Source organism: Gymnoscopelus braueri (assembly GCF_963280865.1).
Source record: "Gymnoscopelus braueri genome assembly, chromosome: 5".
In the NCBI taxonomy this organism is placed as follows: domain Eukaryota; kingdom Metazoa; phylum Chordata; class Actinopteri; order Myctophiformes; family Myctophidae; genus Gymnoscopelus; species Gymnoscopelus braueri.
In genome coordinates, this window is record NC_137606.1 from 24,102,313 (window position 1) to 24,122,761 (window position 20,449).

The following is a 20,449-nucleotide window of genomic DNA, read 5'->3' on the forward strand; positions in this document are numbered from 1 at the left end:
GATGCAGAGTTTAGCTTCCGAGTTGTGCCTGCAGGAAAGATAAGTTAATCCCGTGACAGTACGTAGAGGAGCTGAGAAACTTAAAAAAAAAGAAAAACAGCATGGTGCAGAAAGCAGATCATTAAGAGCTCTGCACCGCATGCTTATAACGTTTATCAAATCAAGTTATGTAAAATATTTTTAAAAAAAACAAGAGGAGAATATTTAAAAATGGACATGCTTCGATTCATTTCTATTCCACCAATTAAACCAGTCCCACATGAGAGTGCAATGTAAAATCCTCAGAGTTAATTTAACCTAAAGAGAGTGTACAAATGGAACCAAATGGACCATGGGTAACACCGAGGATTTTACTGTGTATACTTTTTGATTTGTTTAGACAGGACGTGCCATAGCTCAGAGACTAGGGACTTCATGCTCACAAGCGCTTAGCTCAGTTTATGCACTGCAGCCACTTTCTAGGATCCTTTCAGGCCAGAGGCTTTTTTTTTTTTCTTACTTGGGAAAAAAAAAGAGAGTGAAATGAAGGATGACACATTCTTTCCCTTCAGCTTTTGTTATCGCCGCCTCTTCTATCATTGGGCTCACAGAAGGGGGGAAAACAGTGATGGCCGGCCAGTATATCCATTTCATTCTGTAATATCTGAGCTCTGTGTTAACAACAGAAGGTGCATCACTCACATTCAAACTAACCTGACCGATGATATGTTTTTTGGGGTCCGATGCCGATCCAGGCTTTGGGTATTTGAGAACATTTAACTTCAAACGAATAAATACAAATAAACACAAATAACTACAGATTTTAAATTAAAGGGCTATTTCACTTTCCAAAAAACTTTTGGTCATTTTATCGTCTACTCAGGCTTTTGTGAGCCCCCCAGACCGTTTTTAAGTTGCTTGATTCAGTATTTAGATATTTGATATTCATTTTATCAGACACGCCCCCTTCCTATACAAACCCATTATAACTTCAAACTCCATTTTTAACATGTTAGATTCATCAAAAACACCCGTCCTTGGTTCTGGTGACTCACCCTGCCCTCCTAATACACGAGGGGGCCGTGTTTTTTCGATCACTTTTTTCATTATCAATCTTAATCATTGAAGTTATAATGGGTTTGTATAGGAAGGGGGCGTGTCTGATAAAATGATTATCAAATATCTAAATATTAAATCAAGCAACTTAAAAACGTTATGGGGGGCTCACAAAAGCCCTTTAAGTATACACAGCATATTAAACTTCAATACATGATCTTGAATTACACAATGAACAAGCAAACAAGAAGTAAAATACACAAACTGAACTTCATTATTAAGTTCACAAGGATAGCCTACTGGTGTCGTCAAAAAAGTCAAATAATGGCAGATATATCAGCCAAACCAAGAAGGAGGTCTGTCTGTCTGTCTGTCTGTCTGTCTGTCTGTCTGTCTGTCTGTCTGTCTGTCTGTCTGTCTGTCTGTCTGTCTGTCTGTCTGTCTGTCTGTCTGTCTGTCTGTCTGTCTGTCTGTCTGTCTGTGTCTGTCTGTCTGTCTGTCTGTCTGTCTGTGTCTGTCTGATTGTCTGTCTGTCTGTCTGTCTGTCTGTGTCTCTCTCTCTCTCTCTCTCTCTCTCTCTCTCTCTCTCTCTCTCTCTCTCTCTCTCTCTCTCTCTCTCTCTCTCTCTCTCTCTCTCTCTCTCTCTCTCTCTCTCTCTCTCTCTCTCTCTCTCTCTCTCTCTCTGTGTGTGTGTGTGTGTGACAGAAAATGTAGACACATGCGTTGGGAGTGTCAATTCTTTATTATCAGATTATCTGTGAATGATGAGCAAAAAAATACATCCATAACACTATTGTCACCAAACACAAAGACCCCAGCCGCTCGGGAAGGATGAGAAAATGAGTACAATCGAGTAAAAGGCAAGAGACGCTCATTACCACATAGTGACAGTCATTCTGCAGAGCTGCAGGAAGTGCTGCTCAATAAAAGTGATATTTATCCCATTGAGACTGGGAACACATCTGTGTAACCACTTTAACCACTATCTTATACTTTGGCAAAAAAATATATATATTGTGAATTTTTTTGCAAATCTTTGAATATATAATAATAATACAAATGAAATATATATATAATATATTATATATGCAAAAATGTTCATGATTCGATTTATATAGATATAGATATAGATATTTAAAGCAAAATTTTTTAACTCAAATCTTTGCTTCTAGGGATTCTACACATTTCTTCTAAATCCTAACAGTTTTCTGAAAAACGTATGTTGCTACAATATCAGTGGTTCTCAAACATTTTCACTTCAAGGACCCCCAAAATGATATGTATTTGTCCGCCGACCCCCATCTCAAAGTATTTTGTTCCAGGGACCCCCAGATGCAAAGATTTGAGTTACAATTGTTCCCTTTGAAAAAATATATATATTCAAATATTTGCACAAATACTTTAAGAGCTTGTATATCTGCTATTTTTGAATAGCCAAAGAAATGTAAAAATGACAGAGATGCGTTCCCGGATTAAATGGGTTATAGGGGCTCTGAGCAGTCGAAGTCTCTGAGCCCAATTTGCTAATGACACGAGAGCTGAAGCAATAAATGTCATCACGTAGCTGCAGTTTATCACCATCTACCATAATATTTCCTAATATGCTGCTATATTAAATGAAGTCAGGAGATACATGATAATTACAGTGTCTTGGATGTAAGAGCGATGGTAACAGATAGTCGTACATGTAAATGTAAGTCATCATCTAGGAGCGGTCTGCAGTTTGCTCCTCTTTCCCACCGTCTAAACATACAGTATATCACATTTTGATCTATATTCCCTATTTATTTTCTCTCTTTAACAAGCACACTTGGTAATGAAATCCAGGCTTTACACTGTTAAGCCAACAAGACAGACAGACAGACAGACAGACAGACAGACAGACAGACAGACAGACAGACAGACTATCCACAGTAAAGGCGGTTACACACCGGCGAATATACGCAAAATTCGGACTCGTTCCGAATAATTAAAAGACGCTTTTTCCGCTCCGCGAAACTGATGTGGAAGCTTGCATTGACTTTATAAGGTTTTTAAAAAAAACATATTATTCGCATGACAAAAATCGCCCCGGTGTGTAAGGACCTTTACAATCAACAATTGTTGTGAAAATTCAACCACTGTAACTCTATATATATGTGTTTTTAATTTTTCTTCTTTTTTTGTAGCACTCTACTTGTTTGTTGTTGTTTTTTACCGCATTGTGTCAAGTGAAGGTCGACAGAATTAACCTACTGTAGAAACCAGTGCTCAGTAATTGATTTGCGGCTGAATTCTTTGCTCAGGTTTAAGCCTGTGTTGTTCCCTATGGACAGGTGTTGTTTCTGTTTCATTTAGCAGACGCTAGCACCACTTTACCTCCACCTCCTCCCGCTCCCCCTGGCTGCCCTCTGGCCTCCATTCTTCCAGTCTGCTACACCACCACCACCACCACCACATCAAGCACACAGTGATATGCACAACATGTGGCACTCACTTTACACACACTTACACTTAATGGTCAATTCAGATCGCTGTGATTTTTCTCAGCAACGTGTTCCAACGCTTAAATATATGCCCTGTTGTACGGCAGTGTCGCGTGCCAAATATAGCCAAAAATAACAACCTACAAGCTCACAATGCATTGTGGAATGCGACGCCTTGTGAGCTTGTAGGTTGGCAACATGTTTGTGAGATTGTAGGTTGGCTATTTTATTTGGTCCGAACCAGGCTTTAAAAGACCACAATAAGCTCTTGAGTTTTCGTTTTATCCTTTTTTACAGAGGGTACACATATACGTTCATCCATTTAAGTCCCAAGAGTGTACAAATGGAACCAAATGGACCCTAATGGGTCCATTTGGTTCCATTTGCACACTCTCTGAGTTCCATTTGTACACTCTCTCTGCACAGAACCTCAATGGACATACGTCATGAGACTTTATTGCGATCTCCTGATGGATTAGGTGCACTGCTGCATGCACATCCGTGTATTGTATTTTAATTTATCAAATAAAATCGATCAACCAATCGATCAATACTGGCAGGTATGCTTGCCTTCCTCTGTGGCCCTCTCTCTCTCTCTCTCTCTGTCTCTCTCTCTCTCTCTCTCTCTCTCTCTCTCTCTCTCTCTCTCTCTCTCTCTCTCTCTCTCTCTGTCTCTCTCTCTGTCTCTCTCTTGTACCGCTCTCTGCACTCACAAAACATGACACTAAACACACCACTGATGATTGATGAGGCAACAACTACCCTTTCAGCTAGAAAATAGCATTGTTTTATGTGATGAATTCAGCTCTTTCGCTCTTTTTTCTTTCCTCCATCTCTGTTTAGGATTGTGTGTGTGTGTGTGTGTGTGTGTGTGTGTGTGTGTGTGTGTGTGTGTGTGTGTGTGTGTGTGTGTGTGTGTGTGTGTGTGTGTGTGTGTGTGTGTGTGTGTGTGTGTGTGTGTGTGTGTGTGTGTGTGTGTGTGTGTGTGTGTGGGTGGGTGGGTGTGTGCGTGTGTGCGCGTGTGTGCACGCACAATCACAATCCTCAGTGTTAATGTGTCCATTAGTAACTCTCAGAGTGAAATTAACTCTCAGGATCTTACTCTGTGTGTGTGTGTGTGTGTGTGTGTGTGTGTGTGTGTGTGTGTGTGTGTGTGTGTGTGTGTGTGTGTGTGTGTGTGTGTGTGTGTGTGTGTGTGAGAGAGATTGTCATTTACAGTAGATAATTAACCCTGGGTAGGATGCTCTCTATTACAAGAGCAAATTATGATAGCTTCACTGTAACACAATGTACTGAGTATACTAAGCCCTTGAACAAATGGAGAAGACAACTGTTATTGCAGATAATCAGACTATGAAGTGTAAATTAAGATTGCGTTGGGGTCTTCAATGTTTTTCGGCCCAAGGACCCCTTATCTGAGAGAGAGATGAAGCACCCCCAATATACTTCTTCTCTTTTCTTTTTTTAAAACATATATATTTCATAGATCGCTTCATAGACTTGTTTGACAACACTATCATCAGTGCTGTCAAAAAATGGATTAATGCTAATGACATCTAACCACTTAAACCCGCAATACTAAGTGTATGTAAGTATATGTGGCTCTGCACTTGGTCTGTTCTTTTTCCCTGTACACCAAACCACTTTGCCGAAAATAACCGATCTATAAGCTTACAATGCGTCGCATTTGTAGATCTGCTATTGTTCCCTTCAAAATGGGGATGCTAGTGGTAAGTGGTAATTGTAAATAAAACAAAAAAGTTCCTATCACACAAAGATTTAGTGAGCCCCCTGTAGTAACTCTGAGGACCCCCTAGGGGGGTACTCAGAGTTAATACACCCTATTTAGGTGATTACACATTCTAGAACCTGCTGAGTTTCCTATATGAATGCTCAAGATAACTGCAGTACACAGTAAAATCCTCAATGTAAATGTAACTCTTGAGAGTGAAATAAATGAACTCGTAAGAGTCAATCTTTACACACACAGAGTCAAATTAATGCTGAGGAATTTACAGTGTATACGAACCCATATGATAACAGTGCTTATGTAACTAATAGCACACGGGCCATGTGTCAATCCCACCTCTGCTAATGGAATTGGTATTGTTAATGGTTTAAGTGTGTACACACTGTCTTCTACTGGAGCCAGACAATGTCACAGGAGCACTCTGCTTGTAAAACACATTAAAAGCTTTTTTTATGGCATGCTAAAAGCATTTTTATGACATGCAAATGACTTTTCGCTACAGTATATGAGGCACAAAGATTGAAGAACGCACAAAGGTTACTTGTGATATAATACTTAATTTAGGTAATCAGCACTTTTTGCCACAGAGCGCAAGTTAATGTGCCTGGGGAGCAATCTGTGCCAGAAGAAACGACATAATATAGTCCAATACCAATTAGTCTAAACCAGTGCTTCTCTAGTGTTTTCATGTCAAGGACCCCCAAATTGACATACTATTCATCTGAACTGCATCAGAACTACAAGCTCACAATGCGATGCGATGCACTGTGAGCTTGTGGATCTGCTATTCATGAATTTATGATCAAAGTATAAAATGGGTTTAAAGTGGTTAAACTGATTTTTATGCTATACAGTGTTAGCTAATTTTGCTGGGGAACCCCCACAAGGACCCCCGGGGGTCCCCGGACCTCACTTTGAGAACCACTGGTCTATAGACAAGTGATTCTCAGCCTTTTTAATTTCAAGGACCCCTGAGAAACCACGGCACTGGTCTAGAAAACCAACAGAAATCAAAATATTGATATGGGGATGCAGTTTTTTTTCATCCACAATTTTGCTTTCCCCGAAAAAGCGAGCCAACACATTTTCAGCTGAATCGACACACTTTTTCATCAAAACAAATTTACTCTATGTAATCCCTTCTAGGAATATAAAACTGTCAATAGGAGGTGGCTTAATTCACACTGGGAATGTAAAACTATTAATAGGACTAGGATTCATTCACACTTGGAATGTTAAACTATCAGTAGGAGTAGGATCCATTCACACTGGGAATGTAAAACTGTCAGTAGGAGTAGGATTCAGGGATGGTTCTTGTTTCTGATTGTGGTGCACAGTAAATTGATGTGTCTATGTGTTTCACGTGGTGTGTCGTGCTGCTCTCCCAGCGGCACTTTACGTTTCTTTCCCTGTTCATCGCCAAGTTGTGCATGCGGTTAGGCTCAGACAGACCGCTTTGTTTTGGGTCTCTGCGCACCGTCCAAGTAAACACTCAAATGGGCGCGTGCTAATTTCTCACGTTTCATCTTATTTCGTTTTCTGTGTTTTCATTCAAACTTTCTGTGGTCACCTTGTTTTATCGTGATGCTGTATCCCCTCGTCTTCCCTTTACTGCTGTCTCTGTCTGCAACCATGGCAACAGCCAAAGACTTACCGGTGCCCACGTCAGGTAAATATCCCTCTTGCCCAGCTCTGAGATCATAATTTCAGGCCGGATTTTACAGCTTGCGATTCTGGATCCGGTCCTGAATCGGGACACGTCTCCACTCAGCATGAACCAAACTCATCACCATGCATGGATGCTCAGCCTGCTGATGTCAACCACCTTTTTTATCTCTCTCTAGCCATGTCAGAGAGGCAGAATATATTATATTTTTTGAGTAGTTGGTTTATGAGTTGAATGAAACTAGATGGCTCTGCCCTAGGGGGTCATTATTTGATATGGACCTTTTGTCCGGGTGGGCGTTTTAGAAATATTCTATTTCCTTTCATTTGCTTACAGCGGAAATAGAAGGGAAAGTACATGATTTGAAGTAAATATAGCTCTCTGACCACATGATTTATTTATAAAGATACATTTATCTATCTAGGGTAGCATTATAGGTACAGTAGCTGCTTTACAGCTGTTTACCTTCATCCGCAGTATCTAGTTTGACAAAATGTCCTTTTATCTCCGCTAAACTACATTTCCTCAAAATAACCCAAATGTTTTAAATCAAGGAATGTCATCAATGTAGACATTTGGATCTGAATTCATGTTACCTAAAGTACCAAATTGGAGTGATTGCAAATGTGTGTTTTCGATATGTCGTGTGTTCTTTGTATCATTATTATTCTCAATATAATGTAAACTTGTCAACAAGCACTGTTGATGACATTTTATCTTTTGTCTGAATTTGTTGTGTTTGAGGGCCTATACTGTAATTTGTCAGAGATTGCATAAACATACACTGTGTTTATGACTTTAGGAAGAACCAATACTAATGGCTAAGCATAAGCTGCTCTGAAGCTAGAGAAATATAGCACGTATCAGTCCTGTGCACATTATGCGACTATTTTGTGATATACTGTGCATAAACATTGCTTATGCTCCTGATTGACAGTCAAATCATAGCCTCTATATCAACCGTCATGTCCATGAAAACATCCAACTTTCACTGGCGCTGTGGAAAAAGAAAATACACACTTTTTTGGGCTGTCGTTCCAAAACTGTTGCTGCTTTTACATATCAGTCACAAATAAAATGACCGTGGTCGTATCTATTCTGCATGAACGTTATCAAACTGCATGTTCCACTTCTTCTTTTTGTATCTTCTACGCAATATGGAATGGGTTTTAAATGGATTTCCACTAATAGAGGAATAAAACAGGTTTGCAGGAACATCCCCACTCTCATCTCCCAGGGTCACTTTGCAAAACTGAATACAAGGCACAGCCATTCATCAACTTGAGATAATGAGAGCACACAGGCCGCACAGTAAAGATGCAGCCACTTACGGTTTATTACAGGACAGACACAAAGGCACAGTCTGGGCTGGGAAACCCTCAGTGCACTCTATACCCTGAGTAACACCTCAGGTTAAATAATTCTCATTTTAAAACCTGCAATGATGCAGAACGTGACACCGAGCAAGGGCAAGACACAGAAAGCATGTGTGTTTGTAACTATGGGATAGCAGGGTCTAAGGAGAGTTGCCACGATTCATTCATGGAGCTAGGAATGTAGATTCATTGCAGCTTACCTGCAGCCTGCCATGTTGATGTTTTATTGTGCTAGTTTCTCCCTGATGTGGAAATGCAGATCTTTTTCCATGATTTAAAACTTTGAATAGGTTTTGGATGTGTCATGTAATCATGCAATTACATTTGCACACATTCTGCTATGTCACAAACAGAGAGATCCGTTTTCTGCTATACAGTGCTAAACAGTGTCAGAAATATTTTAAATATGAAAGCGTTCGCTTTCTCTGCTTTTTCTATCTACAGTATCTATATTGGAACAATTAACGGGAGCTAAAAGTTTTAATTGCTCTTCTATAATGGCCAATTGCAGGTGCATGATACATTGTCAGGAAATCTATTCATCTAACGTAGGCAGTAATTACCTGTCAAAGTTTTCTCATCTCTCTTTCTGCACCCTTCCCTCTTTTCTCTCTCTCTCTCTCTCTCTCTCTCTCTCTCTCTCTCTCTCTCTCTCTCTCTCTCTCTCTCTCTCTCTCTCTCTCTCTCTCTCTCTCTCTGCAGACCCCAATGCATTGGGACAGCATGGACCAGACCATGCTTTAATTGGAGGCGTGGTTGCAGTCGTAGTCTTCATCACCCTATGTTTGGTTATAGTATTTGGACGATATTTGTCCAGACATAAAGGTAAGCAAGTAACACCTATCTTTCCTAATAAATCATTTGTGATAAATATATTGTCGCTGTAGGGTGGAAACGTAGTCCAAGTCCAAAACTGTTACTTTTCAGGAAATGTAAAAAATAACATGCGTTCCAATGGATCCAATGTAGTTATTCATACATTATGTCATCACTTAACCACTTTCACACTCACAAACGCATCGGATTTTTGCTACTTTTGTGTGACACTGTTGTATGATGAAGTAGTAGGGCATTAATTGACGAAAAATACATAAATATGGAGGTACAACGATTTGTACATTCCATCGTTTTCTCAGGGTGGGTGACACTACTTTACATTGTGTGTGTGTGTGTGTGTGTGTGTGTGTGTGTGTGTGTGTGTGTGTGTGTGTGTGTGTGTGTGTGTGTGTGTGTGTGTGTGTGTGTGAATAGGGACATATTTAACACATGAGGCTAAAGGAGCGGAAGATGCCCCGGATGCAGACACGGCGATCATCAACGCTGAGGGGAACCATGTGCATGCAGAGGAAAAGAAAGAGTACTTCATTTAGACCTCTGTTATTCTTTTTTTTTGTTTGTTTGTTTGTTTGCTTGTTTCATGACTACTTTTGCTAACAGACAAGCTATTTTAAATTGTCTCAGCGCTGGTGCAGAATCTGTTTCCTATTCTTTTGACCGCTTCTAACAGCTCACACTAGGTTTTATACTTGTTTGTCAAGCAACTGCTGAGACTATGGCCTTCGTCTTTTGGGGGTTTTAACCTGTCGTCTGTGTTTTCGTTTTACGTTGCCTAAATTAGTCAATTGTTTCTGTTTTGTTTTGCTTATTACTGATGTTTCACATTCTCAGTTCCCCTCACTATAACATTTATATACCTTTTTGCAGATTTTTCCATCAGGAAGTGACCAGAAATGTGCGTCAACTGAAGTCGGAAAACCTTGGCTTTGAAAATAAATTTGTTTTAAGAGAAGAATATGTTAAATGTATCAATGTTTCAAATATAAATTTCTGATGGATACATATTAACTTCAAATGGATCTTTTCCCAAATTTGTAAGTGGTCTTGGATGGATAAATTGGTTTAAATACACAATTCATGAAGCAGACAAGACACTGACAAAACGATAAAAGTGATTAAGCACAATCTGTGTGATCGTCTCCAGATAAAATTAATTCCTTCTTAGCTGTGTCTGTGTATGTCCACATTTATTTCTCTTTGTTGTCACTCATGTCATTGCTTTGTAAAAACGGGGAAAAAAGTATAAAGCACAAAGTCTGAGGACTAACACAGAATGGAAAACCCACCGTTTATTGTCTCAGGATTCAATATGAGTCTACTGTAGATAGAGAGAACGTTTCAGACACATGATGAAGATTAAAATTAACCACTTGAACCCTAGCCTAGCGTCCCTATTCTGGGGGGAACATTCACCCAAAATAGCTGATCTACAAGCTCACAACGTTGTGAGCGGTGTGAGCTTGTAGAATGCCAATTTCCAGTGAAGATATTTGTTGTAGATGGGGGGGGAGTACTGGACCAAGTATACGGTCATCTAAGTATTAGTTTACTAAGTATAGAGGGTTTAAGTGGTTTAAAAAATCCTAATCCTAATCTGACTTTGGTCTGTTATTATTTGATGTAAGAATGGGAGATACAAACTGAATGAATGGAACCTTTTAGTGGTTCATTATTTATGTTTATCTTTAATGAACTATGCTCAATGTGTTGATATTGCTGTAAATTACTTTGCTAATGTGACTATTGGTGAACAATATTGTTGAATCTTTGGATCCCTGAAACATAAAAGAATTGTATATTAGCCTATACAGTATTTAAAGTATTCCATAGGTCTTGATTTTTAGCCATTTATCTATGATGAACTAGAGTTAGTTTTGCCACATGGCATGTATATAATGTGTAAGTATTCGATTTTGGTAAAAAGATAAACTCTGGTTAAAGCTTTTTGATTTCAGATCAGTTCCTATCACTTTGAAAAATATTTTTTTTTTTTGTTTTTTTCCATTTATTTCGATTTCTGAAGAATTCTTTGAACTGAAATTCGACCAAATTTGTTCAAATGTAAAAAAATCGGCTTAAAATATATGTACTATGATTGACATTTATTATATTATAATCTATTGATTGATATTATTGCTGTTATTACTAAAGTAAAAGTAGTTGTCAAGATTATTTTCCATTTTTGAAGTAACTGAACTTCTCTCATGAAAACAATACAACTATCACCGTTATGGCCTTTGAGTTTGCTGCAAACAGTACTAATGACATGTTGAGGCATTGGTGAATCAGACATCCTCACTCCCCTCAATGTACATAGCCACTATATCAAAGACATCTAACCATATTGCCAATGCTCATATGTTATTTTGTCAACTCAATACAATGCTATAAATAACTCATTTTGTACAAAGTTTTAATCGCTGTAATTGCTTTGCTTTTTATGGGGGATGTGCAAGGTTGGCTTTTTTTTTCCAGTATATTGAATATTCATTTTTCAACTATACCACTGTAAAGAGAAAAAAGAAAACACACACAAACACACACACACACGAAAAACAAAGTGCATATTAAAATATGAACCACTTGAAAGCTGTGTTGTTAATACTGTTGTTTGGAATACAATCAAGAGTCATGTTGCTTTAATTGTGTATCACTGTACAAATTATATTTCTAATTCAGATTCCAGAAGTTTCGTTTGCACCTAGTAGCTATATTAAGTCCCCATGTTGTATCTACTGTATATAAACTATAGGCAACCATGAATTGGTGAACATTGTCTATAGACACACCTTTAATTGTTACGGCCAAATTATACCTTGTCATGCGACCATCTCATTCAGTCACTGAAACAAATTTTCAACTGAAAAATGCAACAATCAGTTTAAAATCAGTTATTCACAGTGAGTGATTGAGTCGTATATGCAACAAAGTGTGAATGTGCCTTTATTCCTTGCGATACACTGCTGAAGATTTAACAAGCCTTTAGTATCAATGATATATGCAAAGTGCCTGACTTGTTGAAAGATTTAAAAAAAACATGAGGCTCCTCAGGAAGACTGCCTGAGGCTCACGGTGCTTCACTTCATTTGCGAATTAATACAGGGTGACAAAAGGAGGACTTCAGTGTCTCTGAATACCTTCCCCATCTCGTTGTAAATTAGCATGATGAAGCTTGAAGTGTTTTCATTAAACTGCCCACAGATGTCTACACAGTGGGCTGCTGGCGCCTTGTATATCTGTGAACCAGCATAGGAACATAAATGATACAAGTCACACAGTCCTGTCTTTTGATAGGATTCTAAAAGGCTGGAATGCTGCTATTGGCAGTCATTTAAATTGGCAGAGGATTAACACATGGCCTTCCAAACATTAATCTACCCATTTTACTGTACATTTCACTAATCCACATCCACAACTGTGTTTAAACCCTATTGCTTATATGTGTAAATATAATGACCAATATAAAGTAATGGTCATTATCCCTGCGACACTGAAACAGATGAAGATGTTATTTATTTTATTGAAGTAATATAGATATGTGCAGACTACTGAATAGCTTCACATGAAGCCACCCGATGGGGAAGGAGAACATGGGGGCCCATGCTATAATGGTGCTCCATTCTTCAGCACTCGTTGACCTTGAGCATAATGTTGTTTCCCAGCAGACTAATGTCGCCATTATCAACACGCTGTCCAGCCAGCCATCTGCCTGATTCATACAGTGACTCACTCACTCTTCTTGTCCAAACAGCTCCTAATGCTTGCTCCATAATCATTACCACCAAAAGCCCAGCCAATTTAAACAAACATCAACACCCTACAGTATATAGAACTCCTTCCCTTTATTAAAGCCTTTGCGCGTCGTTAAGCAAGGCGTGGTGTGTACATTAAGATTAAGACTATATCGTGACTAATGCCAAGCAGAAAATATTGTTATAGATCCATCGTATTATTGTAATTGGATATTGAGAGAGGAATGCTTAATGTAATAGTAAATACTGAGTTGAAAGTAAAGGATTTATTATTTTCTTTACCCTTGAAATGTGAGAACCAAAGCCTGGGCAATGTAACAATTCCAGCATGACCCCCAGTGGGGCCTTTCTAAGTCTTACAAGTCTGAAAGACACTGATCTCTACTGCACCCTGTATGCAGAGTTCATATCAGCCCCCCAGCTCTCAATAGGCTCTTATCACACCAAAGCAGAAGTCCACTATAAAGGCCTCCGAGGATCGAATGATATCTATAAAAGACATATTATTACACTTACATATTAGGATTACATCCTAATTACACTTTTCCAGCATTAATCATATTCTTCCTCGAACAGATGGCCCTTGCAGTAGCACTGCTGGTTGTATTAATTAATGAAGTCCTATTCGTTTTTTTTTTGTTGCTGCGATGCAAATGTCATCAAATTTAGCATATAATCACTCTAGTCCGACAATATCAAGACATTTCTTGCATTCGTTAAGTAGAGTGGAGAGGTCGTTCGTGAAAACAGTTTACTTTTTGCATTTAGCTTTTCCCTACGTTTCAGTACTGCTGTAGATTAGTAACAACTGGAGGAGTAACAGACATGAAAAACCCACCAACCCCGAGCACACAAATAGTCCTCCTATTGGATTAACAGCACACTCTTTTATGTAGAACCAACATTAATAGTTGTCTCTATCCAAGCATGTTAATTGCCTTGTATAATCCACTAAGCGATGTGCTGAGGAAATAAAAGGATACAAAGGATTTTAAAGATACAGTGGGTCTGTAAGGTGAGTACAATGTATTCCATCCGGAAACCTTAGCTGAAGGGCAGTGTTGAAGAAACGTTTTATAATTGCAGGATACAGTATCCTTACAAGCATTCTAGTGAAAGTCTGAAGAAGCCAGTATGTTTATTCTTCCATATCTGGAATTTGAAAGTGTTCACCAATGATAATAATCAAAACTCAGACAATACAGTATCTGAGGGAAGATGTTTTATACTGTATCATAAATCATACTGCCTGCCAAGTAGGAGATAGACTTTTTGAAAGATTCGACATAACCATTGCTTGTGTAATCATCACTGGAACATGAGGTGAGTAGAGAGTAGAGGGTGGAAGATACAATTCATATATATTTAGAAGTCGGAGCATAGCATCTGTCATCATTGCTCCAAGCCAAAAGGCTAAATAATGTGGGGATTGTATCATTTGTCTCCTCTTGGATTGACTAACTCTAACAAAGGAGAAGATTGGAAAGAATAGTGAATGCCCTTTGCCTTTTTTTCTAGTTCTCAAACATTTTCATGTCAAGGTCCTCCAAATTGATATGTATTTGGCCACGGGCCCACATCTGAAAAGATGTTGTGCCATAGAAGATTTGTGTTAAAACATTTCTAAATGATTGATTGATTGATTGATTGATTGATTTATTGATTGATTTAATACTTTATTAGAAGCTTGCAGAAAAAAGCACATGAAAGTGCAGTTCAATACAAGGTCAGCTAAGGATTTAAAACCCAAGAAAGCCTATGGCTTGTTTCCATTGGGGTCCGTTGTACTTAATTCATAGAGGATTCCAAAGTTTTCACATTCTTGAATAGCCAAAGTATAAAATAGGGTTAAAGTGGTTAAACTGATTGTGATGCTATATCAACTAATTTTACTGGGGACCCCCTGGAGCCACTTTATGGACCCCTGGGGGTCCCCAGACCCCACTTTGACAACCACTGACAATGCAACCTCAGAGTCAATCTGACTGAAATCCATGATCATTAGATGCATCAGTTATCAGTTATATCCCTACTTTTTAAACCCGGTGAAGGCAGGCATAGTTCAGTGTCGCATCCCACTTTTGAACATCCACGTTTGTGCTGTCGGACATGATCTCGAGATGTGTTTTGCCCAAAATCAAATGTGATGAGATTATACAAATCATGCACACTTCCAGTTGTGACAGGTCCTAGAGGGAGTTACGGAAGTCAAATGGTCCGGAACAAGGAACATGAGCTTGTATATCCCCCTGGATACATCACCACACCATTAAGCTGGATGAATGTGTCTAGTCAGATACAACAAGTCCCTTGTTTACTGCGTGAGGATTTTCCACACTGTGAGTTGTGCTGCATGAATCAGGCCACATGCGGGTCTGTGGATTGATGAGAGAAGAATCCACTGCATGTTAAAGTCATTCATCCAAACTGACTCACACTGTTGGTCCAAGCCCTGAAATAACCTGCACTGGTCTGGTTCTGGTCTGTCTGCATTTGATTTATTTTAGATTGTATTTTTAGATCTAATTAAAACAAACTTTTCTGCATTGTTTGGCTGAATCTTGCATCACGGAGGCCCAGGAGACGCTATAAAGAGAAGCCTTGTCTTTGGTAGTCTTCCGGGGGGGAAATAGAGTACCTGCGGCATAAGGTATGCAAAAAGAAAATAGTGTGCCATCTGTTTGGATTCGAGCATTTGCGTTTCTTCCCAGCAATTCACAAGAGACTTAATTAAAGTTAGGATATTAGTGACTGGAAGATTGATGTTTACCCAATAAAAATGACAAGTGTGGGAGATCTGAACATAAGTTAAACAGCGGAATTAATTCCCTTTTTAAATGTAAATGAAACTGCTGCATTTTTTACATGATTCAGACATGGAATAATTATTTTTCAATTTAATGAATTAATTACATTGCTTACAAGATATTGTTTTTACCAGCTTGCAAAGCACACTGGTCTACAGGTCCGTTCATGAAAGTCCTTGCGGTCTTGTTTCCAATGAGGGCCTTGGTATTCAATTCATAGACATATATAGTGGCACCCGCACCACAGTTCAAATATCAATACAAAGAAAAACAGAAAAAGAGAACACTATGTACAACACAAAATTAAAACATAAAAATTATATGTACAAGAACCGGGGGGGGGCGGCTGTCTAACGGGAAATGGTACTACCTCCTCTTTTGGCCTCCTGAAAGGTGAGTTTTTAAGGCTCTTTTAAATGAGCCCAGCGAACTGCATTTTTTGAGGGATGGGGTCGTTAGACTATTCCAATCCTGGGTTGCAGTGCTGTAGAAGGAGAATTTGCCCATGTTTGTTTTATGGGTGGGTCAGGGTGGTACCAGATTGTTGTTAACGCTCACTTTTTGGAGGTATTTACTCAGATATGCGGGAATAGGGGGCATATCGGGCAAATTTGCATTTACAATTTTGAAGACCAGTCCCATTTTTAGTTGTTTAACCCTGTCTTCCACCCTGAGCCAGCCTAGGCTGGCAAAATGGGTGGGAGAAAGGTGGGACATGGGCCCCAGTCCGAGGAGTAGCCGAATCAGTTTGTTTTGGGAGGTTTGAAGCTTAGTCTTCAGTGACACTGAGGTGTTGGAGTACCAAGAGGTGCAAGCATAGTCAAAAAGTGGCTGAGAGGGGCCTGAGGGTTGACAAAAGAGGAAACTCTGCCCAGTACAATATTTTCCTTTGAGATGTACGTGGAAGTAAAAGTACCGAAAATTGGAAATACTCCAGTAAAGTAAAAAATACCTCAACATTTTACTTAAGTACAGTACTTGAGAAAATGTACTTAGTTACTTTCCAAAACTGTCCAACAGTAAATCTGTGGATTTTGTTTACCCCAGAGTTTCTCAGTGACAAATCATACTTCAGAGTCATTCAGGGGGCGACAAAGCACCCAAACGGGTAACCAGTCTTGAGTCATGGTCTTGTGTAGTTGCCATAAAACTTTCCAAAAGAGAGGAAGGGCGCCTACTTTGACTCTAGTGTGAATATTTCCAGATTTGTATGATGCTAGTCAGTGTGGTGCAGGTCCTCGGGGATTGGTCCAGAGCATTAGCTCAGCAAGACAACTGATTCAATGGTGGTGAGGAGACAAGAAAATGTTTATCCATGAAGACCGGGAACGCATCTGTGTCATTTCAAGATTTCTTCTTTTTTGCAAATCTTTGAATTTATATATAATATACTGTATGTTTTAAAGCGAACATTTTTAACTGTGCTTCTGGGGGGTCCCTGGAACAACATATTTTGACATGGGGGTCCGCGGCCAAATACATATCATTTTGGGGGTCCTTGACATGGAAAAGTTGGAGCACCACTCTTTAGATATGTATTTGGCCGAAGACCCCCATCTCAAAATGTTTTGTTCCAGGGGCCCCCAGAAGTAAAGATTTTTTGATACGAATGTTCGCTTTAAAAAAACGATAAATTCAAAGATTTGAAGAAAAGAAAATCACGATTTTTCAAAAATAGAAGATCTACAAGCTCATAGCGCTATGAGCTTGTATATCTGCTATTTTTTGAATAGCCAAAGAAATCTAAATTGACAGAGACCCGTTCCCGGATTGAATGGGTTAATCCAGGCACATTTAGTATTCATGGGACTGACAAGCATAATACAAGAGTTCACCTTGGCGGGTCACGACAAGAGAAAAGGCCCAGAATCCTAAAGAGCTACCAGGCCAGGTTTTACATAGCACTTAGAAACACAACTGATTGTGTTTTTAATTGCTTTGATTATCTGGTTTACTTTGGCAAAATTGAAAATGGTAATGTACCACATATAACAAATTAGCAGCTTGATATGGTGTGAAACCGTTGTATTTCAGCCGTATTTCAAGCGTGTTTCCAAATTAATATGTTCCTCATGCATTCAATGCACTATGGCTATACTTCATTAATGACTTACACTGTTCAATATTTGTGTTCACGTTTTCTAAAATCACAGAGTGCATACACTGGATTAATTGACAGCATTATTGGCTGTGTTAAAGGTTATATTTTATTAGAGTCATAATCAACAACCTATGTCAGAAAATGTATCGTATTTTAGTAGAATTAATGCTCCAATCTTACCTCTGCAGGGCTGCAGACTATTGTAATTGCTTCATGTCTAAAAAAAAAAGACCCAACATGATTAATGCTTTTCTAACTCATTAAAACATGGATTATACATTAACTGACTGGCAACATCTTTCAGTATTAATATTATTATTATTTTGACAAATTAGTAGGGCGAACAAGATGACCAAATTCCATTCTATTAAATCTATAAAAATTCTGCTGATATTAAGTATAGAACAGTGTCCTAAGAACACAAACTCTAAAAGACAGTTTGTAAAGTCGCTCTACTGTATACACTTCAGGACAACAGAATTTTCTGTCCTAGCAAAACACAAAACTTTTGACAACATAATGCTCTCAAAAGCTTCTGTGTAGTGATTCAAAACAATACTATTATGTTAGCTTAGGACCCTGAATGATTGCCAGCCATACACACATGATGAAACCCTTAAGTTGGACATTCTGAACTAATTCAATTATATGCATCACCAGTTCAACGGACATACAGAATATAAAGAATGAAAGAGAAACATCAGTAAATCATGTGTGAATGAAGTTAAATGTGAAAATGATTTTCAAAGGGACTTGGGCAGACTAAATGGGTTTTAAGATCAAGTGCAGACTGGAAATGTCTGCTCTGCTGCCAAGGTATTCATTCTGCAATTACAGATTCCATTTACTATACAGCTTCAATACTTTTCATTCAATATACATTGCCCTAAGTAGTAGTAGTAATAATATGAATATGAATATGAATATATACAATATGTTGTGCATACAATTCACTTTGAAATTCATGTTGGTCTATTCCTGTGTAACCTTTACATGTTATGATCAATAACAGATAATCTGCTGTATGATTAAATCTAGAAATCAATGTGAATGATGAGCTGCAGGATGATACTAGGAGATTTCACAAGTGCTCTCACAAGAAGAATTGACCAACTGACATTTTTAGAGACTTGTACTTGATATAGTAGAGCTGAGAGGGTGTGAGAGCCAGGCTGTCATTCCTCTTATGGACCTCCATGAAGTGGCTACTAAATTTCACACCATAATTGCTCAATGTTGTGGAAGTGCACGGATAAAAGAAGCAATTGTCTTGGTGACAGTCATGGCAAAATAGGTGTGATCCAACCACGCACATTTGTGCCACATAGAATTATTAATGTGTCATGGAACAAGGTTACGTTAAGACAGATGGTAGATTATGACAGCACCGGCACAACTAGTACACCGTCAAATCCTCAGTGTTACTTGAACTCTGAGTGTACAAATGTAACCAAATGGACCTGTAAGGGTCCATTTGGTTACATTTGTACACTCTCAGAGTAACAAAGGATTAAATTGACACTGAGGATTTCATGTCAATGTCTCTCAGGCTTTGTGGCGATGACACTTGAGAATCAGCAGCCCGTGACCAGCAGGGACACAAAACACCTGAGCGATTTCTGGATGCTGGGGTCACGACCTTGATCTTGCTGATCCGTCTCTGTAGTGGAGGAATAACCTCACCTCCTGGTCACAGGGCAAGATAATCATCATCAAGAAGAGGGTTTCATCCCGGTTACCCACCATTATTAGTGGGTGAAATTAAAGTAACCTTACTGAGATGTGATCATTGTGCGAGCCACTCACATTTAACAAGGAGGATAGGGTTGGATCAATTATTTCCCCCTCAGATTTTGTCGTCAGATGACCCTTGCCATCCAAAGAGAAATGTCAGGGAAGGAATGCAAGGGAAGTGTTCTTAACCCCTTCAAAGGGATGCCAGATTTGTCAACTTTCAGGCAGATGTGGAAAGACAGTAACTCATCTTAAATCAGCAATTCTACCGTAAATTAAGTGGATTTTAATATTGTTACACAAATACTTTTGGGAGGGAACAACTAAATTATTAGGATAAGAAAACATATCCACACTCTGGAATTAAACCTCCTTTAAATGCCATTAATTATTCATTCCAGTGTGTGGACATGTTTTCTTATCCTTTCATGTATCTTCTTTTCATCCAGCACCTGCCTTACTGAGGTCTTGGATGTGCAGAATAGCAAGGCAAACTTTGAGGACGTTTTCTTGAAAGAAAAGATGGTCGCCAGTTTGGAGAGCATGCGAGATGAATTTGCTAGGATGTATTCATATTGAAATGGATAAGGACTCAGTATGTCACATTAATTGGTTCTTTCAGTGTAATCAAGTCACTGTTTGACTTTCAACCCATGGAGAGTCCCTATTTCGGCCATGTCATTATAGATGAAATCTTTCTAAACTTTCTGGATTGTAGCTCTGCTAGTTCATCAATGAAAGGACCTGACTGACAGGATGTTGTTGATGAGAGGCAAAGCTATACTAGGAACAGGAGGTGTACATTACATTCAGCAGATTCCATTCAAAAACTTGGACCTCCTACATAGGAGGAAACTGGCTTTGACTTAAGCTGCTGCCATGTTGTCATTCATAAACATATGTCCTGGCTCAGATTCAACAGACCT

At 38.9% G+C, this 20,449-nt stretch overlaps 1 protein-coding gene across 1 annotated transcript in view; it reads left to right on the forward strand.

Moving 5' to 3' along the window:
- cadm2b (cell adhesion molecule 2b) overlaps positions 1–9,924 on the forward strand; it is a 212,882-nt gene extending 202,958 nt beyond the window's left edge. Inside the window, exons 8-9 of the mRNA XM_080428148.1 lie at positions 8,995–9,117; positions 9,544–9,924. Of these exons, the coding sequence (XP_080284274.1) occupies positions 8,995–9,117; positions 9,544–9,662 (242 nt within the window). The 3' untranslated portion in view covers positions 9,663–9,924. The remainder of the gene's footprint in view (positions 1–8,994; positions 9,118–9,543) is intronic.
- Positions 9,925–20,449: the final 10,525 nt, after the last annotated feature.